Below are 11,476 nucleotides of genomic sequence, written 5' to 3'. Positions count from 1 at the left end.
AGGAAAGAATTTATGCAAGAATGTATTAATCATGTCATTCCAAGCACTAATTTATGAAGGAGATAACGCATTCAGCCAAGATTTTGCCTTATCCTTCAAAGACAAAGGAAACAACCATGTCTAAGTCCCTTGTTTTGCTTATTCTCTCTTTTTGCATTAGGGTCTGCCAGTAGTGATAGTTTTGGGTGTACAATAGACTATACATGACATAGAAATCGAATAGAAGATAAATCATTATAGAGAAACTCAAACAAATGACATTAAGCTCAAAGTTGGTAGAAACCCTTGTTTTAGAACAAGAGTAAACAAAACCTACAAGTTCATCCTTAACCCTAACAATAGATTTAGCTAGACATGGTTTTGCTCAAAGCTATAAAAAATGATATAAAGATGAATAAACTCAACATATAGAAAATCAATCAAATGAAATGGAGCTAAACCTAATTGCTTCCCTGATTACATCGTCCCCCTCCTTGCATCTCAGTCTGGTATTTATCTACCTGCTGCGAAGAAATCCAATCTGGACTCAGGAAACAGGTAACCAGGCCCAATGTGCCACCAACTTCAGTTTCCAAATTCAGGCCAGTACCGAGTCTGGTAACAACCATAGTGCCACCTCTTTGCTTACTCTTCTCTGATTCTCTAGCCACAACACTGCACTTTCTTCTCCATTCTCGGCTTCACTACTTCCAGTTCAATATGTTCAAGCATCTCAAAAAAATGATCTCCATACATCCATGAATCGATGGCAGTAATGCAATAGCCAACAAAATGCAAAGCCCCAAATATGTTGACGCTGTTATCATATCCATTCCACTGCTGCCTCCTAAACTCTCCAACCACCAGCACCTTCTTAATTGAACCGTTTCCCAACTCCGGTCACAACAACAACCCCACTTTCATCTGCCATTGCCGTAGTACAACACTCAAATTGCTTAGAGTGTCGTCTTCAAATTCAGTTCATACCAAATCACAAACCTCCCCAAATCTGTACCTTGTATTCATTGTTTTGCGACTCCAACAGATTCAATCCATCACCATAACAACTGTTTCCACCATTGACACCATCAATTCAACCAAATCAGTTCTTGGGTCTCATTTACTGGCATCAAATTTAGCTCAAATCTTCACATATTCGAACCCTTGAATACACACAATTTAACTGTTGTCATTGAATCAGACACCACTAATTAATCAAGACTATATCGTACAATACCCATTGTAGATGATAAATTCTGTAAATTCTTCAGCTATTTGAACAACCAACACCTTGAATCTGACAGCATCTCCGCGTATTGATGTTGCTGGTCGGAAATTGAAAGAACTTGAACTCCGGCGGAAGATAGAAAGGACGATATGTAGTATTCCTTCTTTCCCTCAAGACTCCATTTCTTTGCTGTCTCGATCTCGATCTGGCAGCAACTTATGTTACTGAAGAACATGGATGGCAACTGCTTTGATTGAAGACGTTCCATGAATTTATGCTTCAGATCCCCTTTTCTCATGAGTAGAAATGTGAACCACCTGCTTAGAGAAATGAAATTCTCTTTCGTTCTGGTAAATAAGAAAAATGGAATACAGCGGGGGAAGATACCACAAACAAGGTGCGGTGAAGAACATGCCACGTTTCACATCGAACTTTAGCCCCTAGTGAAATCGAGGTGCTTAAATCCTCGTCTGTGACCTAGTAGGTTAGGTGGTGCGACCAACTTCAAGCAGATAAACAAGGCAGTAGCCACGGATCATTAAGGCTGACTCTTTTGGCACCGTAAGTCCCAAACGCTAATTTAAATTCTACTTTACCCATTTATTCTTTGGGTGAACGATTTTGCTTGTAATTCGTGTAAATGATTTAAAAAAATATCATTAGTTAAATATCAAGACCTAGCTAGTATAAGTGTGGGTATAAAAGTGTTGCACTTGCGTGCTGATCACTTAAAGCCTTTTATATTTCCTGTTAGAGCAAGTCTTATGGCGGAAGAGTTCCATCTTCCACGCCACCTCAGCATTTGGAATTGAGAATGGGAGTGCAAGTGTAGTGGTGGAATAGTAAAAACGCTATTCTTAATAGCATTAAAAAAACGTTATTAAGAATAGCACTAAAAAAACGCTATTAAGAACAACGCTTTTTTCTCAGCCGTTAGATTTCAACAACTCATTTTAAATCTACGGATAAAAAAAAGCGCTATTCTTTCTAACGTTTTTTTAGCGCTATTTTTATTAGCGCTTAGCGCTATTTTTATTGGAGTTCAAAATGGATTCCACGAAACCGTGGAACCTTGCTTGGATTATCTGTGGAAGACCCCAACTTGGAAGCCACTAGACTTGACATTTCATGGTTTTTCCACACTTGGAATAGGATGGATTCCACCATAAGATTTGCTTTTAGTGTTAGTTGCATTTATAAGTTATTTCCTGTTTATTAGCTTTCCCTATTATTATGTATTGTGTGTGTTTGGATTTTTGTGTAATTTAACCTACCTTTGTGTTTATTCTTGAAATAAGAAAATGAAGGCTTGTGTGAAACAACATGATGGTGAAATCAATACTGGCTATGTTCTACTTGGTTGTATTTTTCAAAGATGCAACTCCCTCCAAACAAATCATCGATTATGGAAAAGGCTACACGGTCATTCTCAATCATTAAGAAGATCCATTTTTTATGTATACGACGTAGTAACACTTTTATCAGACTTTTTCGTGATAGAAGGGCTCAGGAATCCATCTTGATAGTTTCATCGCGAGCATCATTGCTCAATCTTCACAACTCGTTTGTGAAAGCCTACATAGTGCTAGTATTAGAAGACTACTCACTGGGCAACAATGGAGAACGAACGCTTCCTAGATTATTGAAAAATTACAAATGTTTTGGTTATCTTTGTTTGTCTACTTTTAGGATCGTCTCTAGGACTCATCGCGTTGTGCTCTTTTCCATCGTCAAGATTTTATCCTGGTTATGGGTTTTCCTTGTCAAGGTTTTTACCGAGGCAACATATGCGTGTCCAACACTTTTTAGTGGTTTTATCATTTACATTCTAGCGTTTGTCTTTTATTTTTATTGTAATCTCTTTACTATTGTAACCCGGACTGCTAAAGCCTTAAGTTAGTCTCTTTAATGAATACCTAATTTACAAAAAAAAAAAAAAAAAACTCCAGATGATGTTATTTATGAAAGTTTAAAGGAATGAAGGTATAGTTTGATTGGTAGATTGGATTTTATTAAAAACGAAGATGGGCAACTGGTGGCAACTGTTGTAAATGCCAAGGGGGAGAATTAAAATAATTATATAGTGTATTTGCGACACACTTACAATCCTCTCATCTCCTTTTCACCTCTCCACTTCCCCCATTACTTTGTAAACACCACCATTAGTAGTAATTGGTACATGCCCTTTAACTCTATTGTAAATGCTCTAGTTTATGTCCCTATAAATAGAGAGAATCTTAAAAAACAACCAACATCTCAGACATAAACTGCATCTCTATTATCATTTTGACTGAGTAAAGATCTATAGAGCGAGAGAGTTGGAGAAGATGGCAAAGATTATTGTTTGATGAGAATGAAGAGAGATTTGGGCAAATTCATGACCAGCGACGGCCAATGTTGACTGGAGATTTTTCTTCGTCTAGGGTTTTCTCTCTACTTTTCGACCAAACCATCCATGGCTGGTGAGGTCTCTCCTTCTATCCCTCTCTCACATACCCATAGCTCCACTTTAGATTCTAGTTTGATGGTTGGATCTCAAAATCTAGTTTCTCTTTTCGAGTTTCCCCCTCTTTGCAAATCAGGCAAGGGGGTTTCTCAAAACCTAGGGTTCGAAGCAACGGACTGGTCTTATTTACTCTCCTTGAAGAAAAAGTCTACCGACGTTGATGATGATTATTCAATGGTGTATAAACCTTCAATGATGAGGGAAGGCTAGGAAGGAGCAGCATTCTCCTCAGAAATTTTCAAGGATGAAATTAAGGCTTGCGAAAACTTGGTAATCGGGTATTTCATTGGTGGACGAGGTTCTTTCTTAGAGGTTCAATCTGCAATTGCTAAAAATTGGAAGACAAAATCAGAGGTACAGATTACCATTCATGGAAGCAATGATTTCTTTTTCAAATTTATGAATATAGAAGATAGGTGTGTAGCCTTGGATCATGGTGCATTCTGTATTGGTAGTAGGCTATTTGATGTTAGGCCTTGGAGCCCTTTGGTTGAGAACACCATTGCAGAGATGAAATCCATCCCTGTATGGCTATTTATGGAACAAACTAGGACTGAGTACAATAGCGAGTTTTATTGGTAAACCCCTCTTGATGGATGAATGTACAAAAAACAAAACCAGACTAATGGTTGAAATTAGTACTGATTGCACTTATCCAACTAATGTCCCGTTGTGGATAGATGATGTTTTTCTGATGAATCTTCCGGTGAAGTAGCAAAGAAAACCATTAAAATGTGGTGTTTGTTCCTATTTCAGACATCTCAGCAAAAAATGTTATGTTAATGGGGGATCAAGCAAAACCTCATTGGATGGCTAGTAAAAAACAGATCACTGAGGTAGCCGAGAAGATGGAGAAGGATAGTAATTCCATGTTTGCTATTGATAATATCGAGGCTCTTTCGGAAAACCTATCTAGTGATTGTCAACTGAAGCTGCAAACTAGTAATGGACAAAAAGATCCAGCAGTAGGAATTGATGTTGATGGTATAGTTGAAAGGGTTATAGAGGACAAAGAGCCTGTTGTTGAAAGGAAGACGTATGTTAGAAAGAAGAAAATCTCTATCCCAAAGGGTAATAAAACTCTTCAAATGACAATTTCTGATTTGAATCCTTGCAGAGTCCTTGACTCCGAAGGGGAATTTGCTAATATAGAGATGAATGACTTAACTAAGATCGGGAAAGAGAAATCAAAAAATCAAGAGTATAAAAACGATCAAGTGATACTGGAGGATTGTGTTGATTCAGATGATTCTTGCTCTGAGTCACCAATTGCAGTTGCTATTAATTTTTTGGAAGCGAACCTAGATTCACGAGGAGGGGAATGCCCGGATATAGTTTCTACCGAAAGAAATGAGTTTTCAACTCCAAGTATGGTTGTTACATCTCATGGGAAGGAGAATTCAGAGGCGGGGTTTCCGGCTCAAAGTGATTTGAGTTGAATTACTTTGCGGAAAAATAAAAATAAGAAATCTATGGGAAAGATTTCAAGTTCGCACGCTATTTCATCTTCTTCCGAACAGTTGACTCAAGATCGTGAAGTAAAGTCTACTACTCCCTATGTTACCGATGCCGAAATAGATTCTAAAATCGCTTTTAACAAGTTGATGGGTATTTCTGACCATCCTTTGATGAGATCGATGTGTAAAAATCTTTTAGAGAATGCAAAATCTCAATGAAAAATGGAAACACCTCTGATTGAGGATGATGATGGTTTAAGAGACTTCGACCCTGGCATGGACAATGATGAACATATTGATGCCGTCAAATGCTCGTTTCAAGATGAAAATTTGGATTTCAAAGGTTGAATAGTTTTCAGTTTTCGTATCTTTTGAGTTTCTTGAATGTGAAGGATCTTATGTAGATTCTTTTTTGGGGCTTGTGTTTGGTGTTTCTCTTTGAGAGTGTGTTGAGTTGCTCATTGGTGGGCATGTTGTGTTGTTTTCCTTTTTCTTTCTTTTCTTTTTTCTTTGTAACTTTGGTGTCATTTTGGTGACATCTTTGTTTTTTAATTAAATTTGCCCTTTTCGCGTCAAAAAAAATAAAAAAAATAGAGAGTTACAAAGGTAATTGTGACATATATTAACTATTGAGAATTCTCTTTTCTTTCCTCTCTACTTTCCGTCTCTTTTCAGTTTATAACACCAAAAAGTAATTTAGTCATTTTATTGATGCCTTTGTGAGAATAAACCAGCTGTCTCGAAAAAACGTTGTGGATTTATGTCATCAAACGCCCACTAAACGAAATAGTGCATGAAGCCCAGAAGTGACAGCAGAATGGTCATAGGGTCCAAGTTTATACTCCACAAAGGACCAAAAGTGGTGGCAACTGGTGGAGAGAAAACTGACAAATCAACTGTGAGTTAACTCCATCTGGTTTTGCGAATTCATTGGATTAACCTCCGGGAAGAACAGTTGAGTTTTGTTTCATTTAATTTGGAAGGCTTGGCGTTCCATGACTTTCCTTTACACATTTTTTCTTTTACTCGAGGTCTGTACAATGATACAAAGAATCGCAGTGTTGTGGTCTGTGACGTCTGTCTTTGTTAAGTTTCAAGTGCGTGTTGCCAAACGTTCCCAAGAGGTTATCATTTGGGCAAAAGAATAATGTAGTGAAAGAAATAGAGCACTACTCCTATACCTTGGAATTGGTATCGCGAGCCTGAAGATATCTCCCATGTGCGCCCTTACAAAGAGCAATGAAGTTCAATTCTCGATCGCACTTTAAAAAGATGGGGTTGCTTCCTTTATTTCTTACATTATTGTAGGTAAATAAAAGTAAGTACAGCGTTTGACTTAATATTTATCATCCCATAGTAGAACTTAACTAACCCATAAAGATGTATAAATGTATTGGTTCTTCAACTTTGGCAACTTAGACCAGCATCAAAACTCGGTTTTAAGTGAAGAACTAAAACTAGTTTACGCTATTAAAACCTTCGATAACATATCTTATGAGTCCAGGGATATGAATATTCATGAAGTAATCTTTCCAGTCTATGTGTTTAGGGTTAAAATCAAACACATCTGCCTCATCCGATCCTTCCATGGACATTCTCAATTTCTCAGTAGCTGAATCATCAACACTGCAAGACACAAAATTCAGTGATTATTCCTACGTACGTACACTAATTAAATTGCGCTCCTTATTCGGGTGAATATGATTGCCTTCTCCCGCAGAAAATAGGGAGAGTTAAAATGAATTAGGAACTACTTACATCTTTCTAAACAGTAGATAATGTTCATAGATCTCAACCAATCGCTTTGCGAAGCTAACTTTACGTTCCTGACAAAAGGAGAAAAAAAAAAGCCAACCATCCCATAATCAGTTAATCAATAAATTGCGATTACTGCAAACATTACCTGCAAAAATCAGGGTGCATGTTATTGGGTTAGTCATTTAAAATTAACTAACCTTCTTAGGTAACACATAAATGTCATGTATGTGCTGCCTGAAGCTAGCCATGGTGGGGAAGAAAACAGGCTCGACAATTCCGACAGTATTTCCATATTTATCCATCCATGGGTTCTCACAGAAATAGCTATAAGCATGTTTTACCACCTTAATGATGTTCATATACTCTCGGTTGGCAGAGCCACCCATATGGTAGATATATTGACCATTATCGATCTCACCATAATCGTCATCATCACCAGATAAACTTCTAGTACTATTTTTCGTATGAGTCATCATCGCCACTATTAAAGCATTCACCACCATATCTCCCGGGATCTGTTTCATGCATCCACTCATAAGAACGGTCACAAGCAATATAGAATTTGATCCATTTACTTATACATTAGTGCTGTTAGGCTTAACTTACAATGTCGACGAATGACTCGTGGTTCCCAAGAAAACACGGCAACATCCCTCTTCCACAACACATCACAATGGGGTCAAAAGTTCTGCAGGTATCATCCATTTAAACAATTACACCATCAGTCCAAATTTGAGGAATAGTTTGCAGATGGGTACTATGTAGTGTGTAGGATGAACGGGTTAATTGATATAGCTATATTGAGTGTGATTTAGCGCATCCTGTCTGCATAAGTGGTTAAAGTATTTAGATTTGAGTAATGATCATCAAGAATAAGTACATACTTGAAGCCTTCTATCCAGCAATGGTTCTTTGTAAGTGGAACTAACAAGTGTAGGCCTTGCGATAACAATAGGAACATTTATTTTCAACGATCGACCAATTATTATCTCTCCCATTGCTTTTGTAAACACATATGTGGTTAGCCATCCATACAATTTAGCCCTGTTCACAGCACCGAATTAGGGTGAGCGGTTGACAAGAAATGGAATCACAAAACAAGAATCTTAATGTATTAAAACCTTTAATCTATTAAAATGTTAATGTAACATCTATTAAAACCTTTCGAGTCCCAGTTCTTTCATTGCAGCATTTTCTTTTTTCTTGGAGACTTGTGCATCCTTGAGTTCATTCAATCTGTCTTGCACCAACTTCCTCTCCTCATCAATGTCCAGAATCTTTGAGGTTTCCTTCATTGTTTCACTTACATCAAAAGGTTTTTCTGATATAACTCCAGGTGTCTCTCCAGTATATATGTACGCTGATCGGTCATTTGCGAACAGCCATATAGATAGTGCACCAGCGGAAGATGTTAGTAATTGGTACAAAATAATGGATTTTATGGTGCTATCCACTGGCTTGCTGTTTTTTCTGGAAGATTACGGTCTTGCCTTAATAATTTATCTTATATGTACTGTATGTTTTTTCTGGAAGAAGTTTTTGTATATATATTTCTGAGCCAGGTTAGTTTTGGATTAAGTTTTATAGCAGATTTCTTAATTGATTGTTTAAGTAAATGATTTAGATTCTTAGTACCTCTTTGTTTAGCTAGTCTCTTGGATTAGTCAGCTGCTAGCTTAGGGGGCGCTACAGTGTTGGTATCAGAGCTCACTATTAGATCTTACATGGGAAAAGATAGGAATAGCCAGTGCCAGTTAGTGAAACAGATTAGTTTAGAACTGGATTGGGTTGTGAGATAAATCTTAATCACTAAAAGCTACCAATAATTTATAGATTTATTTGATTGATTGATTGATTGTTTTGTTGTTTGTTGTTTGATTGTTTGTATATGTAATAAAGTAAAAATTGTAGGATGAAACCAATTACTTTATAGTTTAGAAATTTTAATTGAAGTTTAGAGATTAACTAATTGAATGTCACTTAAATAATCCAGCACTGGGGAATAGTGAGGTTTGTAATTCTGATATGTTTGTGTTGTCTTTTGGTCGTAGGAAAGCATTGTCAGGTCTGATCAGCCTATACAGGGCAACTACATGCATGGATTACCATTCGTAAAAGGAGAACTTGCTTCTATCAGTGGACTGATAGATCCAAAATTTTACTTAGAGACTTTATTATAGAGTATTTTCTCTCGTAATTAGAACCATTGATTTTTTTTTTTGAAATAGAAACTAGTTTCTTGAACCTAGAGCCACAAATTTTAGTTGTAGAAAGCCATGTAGGTTTGTGTTTTGTTTGTTGTTGTTTGCGCTTAGACAAGAGATAAGATTATTCTATAAGGTGGGGAGTTTTTGAAGACCATAAGGATGGTTTGATTTTCGAGGACGAAAATGATACAAGGTGGGGAAAATATAAGGACCCTCAAACTCGTCAACGCTATTAGACTAGTCAAGAGATGATTTAGCCGCTAATGAATCGATTAGTTTAGCATGAACGTTAATAAATAGAAATTAATCTAACACCGATCTAGATACGAAATTAGTACCGCTCGATAGGTTTCGAAAAGTTACGCAGAATGGACTACTCGAACATGTCAATCGGATACCAGACGAAGAAGATATCAACGGATAAGTATGGAGGGCAAAATACTAACTTCGTAGCTTAGCTGTGTGGCTGCCCTTATCTTCAACGAGTGTCGTGGAATTTGGTGTGGACGTGTCAATACATAACCAATAGGATAAACTCGACTCTTTCTCTTTTCTTCTTCTTTATTCTTCGTTCTTCTTTTTCTTCTTCTCTTTCATTATTTTCCTTCTTCCTCTTATTCTCTGCAAGTTTGAGAGAAATCTAATGGAAGTTCTGAGATCGACCATCGTATGGGTTATGTTAAGGATTGACGGTTGGTGGTGGTGTTGATGTTTATCGTTTTCGGGAAAGAAGAAGCTGATGATGTTACTCATTTAATTAGGGTTTTTAGATTGGAGTTGGAAACTGAATGAAATTGATAGTAAATCGAGTGACGATAGATGAAGAACAACGGGGTTATCATTTAACTGATGTTTTGGTGTTGATAGGATTACAAATTGGAAAACAAGGATTTCTGCTATTTTTGAGTTAATCACAGATCGGAGGAAGGATTGTTATAGATGATGAAGTTGCTTATTAGGGATGGGTATTGAGAGGATTGAATTATTTAGGTTAGAATTGCTGATGAAGTCAAGTTTCAATTCAAGATTTGAAATGATAATTCTAGGAATCAGTGGAGATGAATTGGGGAAATAGCAATTCAGAGGATGCTTATGCTTGGGTAAGCCTCTAAGTTGATTTAGTTTTAGTTTCTGAATTGAGTTGTTTCAATTATTTAGTTTTATTGGTGCTAATGGAACTAAGGCTTGAGTTTTGGATGGAGTGGAGCTGCATGTAGTTGTAGTTAGAGTTATGTTGATATTCTGTGATGGGTTCATGTGGAATTTGGATGTTGAAGGAAGATTGGGTGATTCTTACAGTCTCAATTAAAGAGATTTAGAATTGTTGGTGAGTGGCAGTGGGTTCAATTGGATGCTTGTGTTGTTGAGATTTCAGGGAAATTTAGAAAGAAGATGGAATTGAGTTTAGTGTAATATTGTATTGAGTTACAAGTTGTAGTGGTGTTGTTGAAGCTGCAGGGGATATAAGTTGTTGGTGGAAGTTTAGGAACTGTTTTGAGATATGGAATAGAGTTACAGTTACAACTTGTTGAGCTGAATTAATTGCTGAGTGGTGAACTTTGGAAGTGATAATGGTGGATAAGACACTGCGGATGTGAAGAATGACTGTGGTTAGAATGAGTGTATGTGTTGATGAGCAGCTTTGTAATGGTGGTATATTAGAGTGGTGATTGACTGAATGTGCAATGGCGGCGTCGAGTGTGGTTTTGAGTGAAGAGGATTTGGATAATTGCAGCTACTGCATTTGCAGGTAGGCTAAGCTTACAGTTGTAATTAAATTATGAAGTTTAACTTAAATTCTATGTATTATTGTTGTATTTAACTTTAGAACCTTGTTAGAATGAATAGAATCAGGTTGTAAGTGAATTTGTTGTTTCAATAGAGTATATGCTTGATAGTCATTCCAATCAGTTTAGCTGACTGAGTTGAATCGGTGTTGACTCACTGAGTTACAGATCCTGACCTGAGTTGACTTAGTTGACTTAACTTTAACCATTTACCCTGGACTTTGACCTTTGACTGGACGTTAACTGTTAGTTGAACCGTTTGACCATCAGTGACCGTTAGTTGACTTAGTTGGGTCAGCACTTGTGTAATGGGCCGAGTCTAGTGGACTTGGGCTTAGTGCCATGTATCCTTAGTTAGATATTTTGGAATGAATTAGCCTTTGGCTTATTCTACAAGGTTGTAGATATTAATGAGACTTAGCTATGGACTTTAGAATCAACTTAATTGGAATAGTAAACTCTTAGTTATATTGAAGGTAGAGATTGAGATACCATAATGGGCTTAGAACCATTAGATAGTTCACTTAGCTTATAACTAGAACTTGTATGAATTA

The 11,476-nt window shown here is 36.9% G+C and overlaps 1 protein-coding gene across 1 annotated transcript; it reads right to left on the bottom strand.

Annotated features, from left to right (window-relative positions):
- Positions 1–6,627: 6,627 nt before the first annotated feature.
- LOC113351016 (alcohol-forming fatty acyl-CoA reductase-like) lies at positions 6,628–8,223 on the bottom strand. Its single transcript, XM_026595097.1, has 5 exons — positions 8,090–8,223; positions 7,813–7,972; positions 7,126–7,443; positions 6,929–6,996; positions 6,628–6,796 (listed from the first exon to the last, which is right to left on the bottom strand). The coding sequence occupies exons 1-5, from the start codon at positions 8,221–8,223 to the stop codon at positions 6,628–6,630; spliced, it is 849 nt and encodes a 282-aa protein (XP_026450882.1).
- Positions 8,224–11,476: the final 3,253 nt, after the last annotated feature.

Source organism: Papaver somniferum, chromosome 2, assembly GCF_003573695.1.
Source record: "Papaver somniferum cultivar HN1 chromosome 2, ASM357369v1, whole genome shotgun sequence".
Taxonomy (NCBI): Eukaryota; Viridiplantae; Streptophyta; class Magnoliopsida; order Ranunculales; family Papaveraceae; genus Papaver; species Papaver somniferum.
Note: the sequence above shows the minus strand (reverse complement) of the source record. Positions and strands in the feature narration are given on the sequence as shown.

What these genes read in the sequence shown, in the direction of transcription:
- LOC113351016 (XM_026595097.1), bottom strand. Translation starts at nt 8,223, where the DNA reads ATGAAGGAAACCTCAAAGATTCTGGACATTGATGAGGAGAGGAAGTTG. An exon ending in AAAGAACTGGGACTCGAAAG is followed by an intron (nt 7,973 to 8,089) that starts GTTTTAATAGAT and finishes TGCTGTGAACAG; the next exon opens with GGCTAAATTGTATGGATGGC. An exon ending in TATCTACTGTTTAGAAAGAT is followed by an intron (nt 6,797 to 6,928) that starts GTAAGTAGTTCC and finishes TGTGTCTTGCAG; the next exon opens with TGTTGATGATTCAGCTACTG.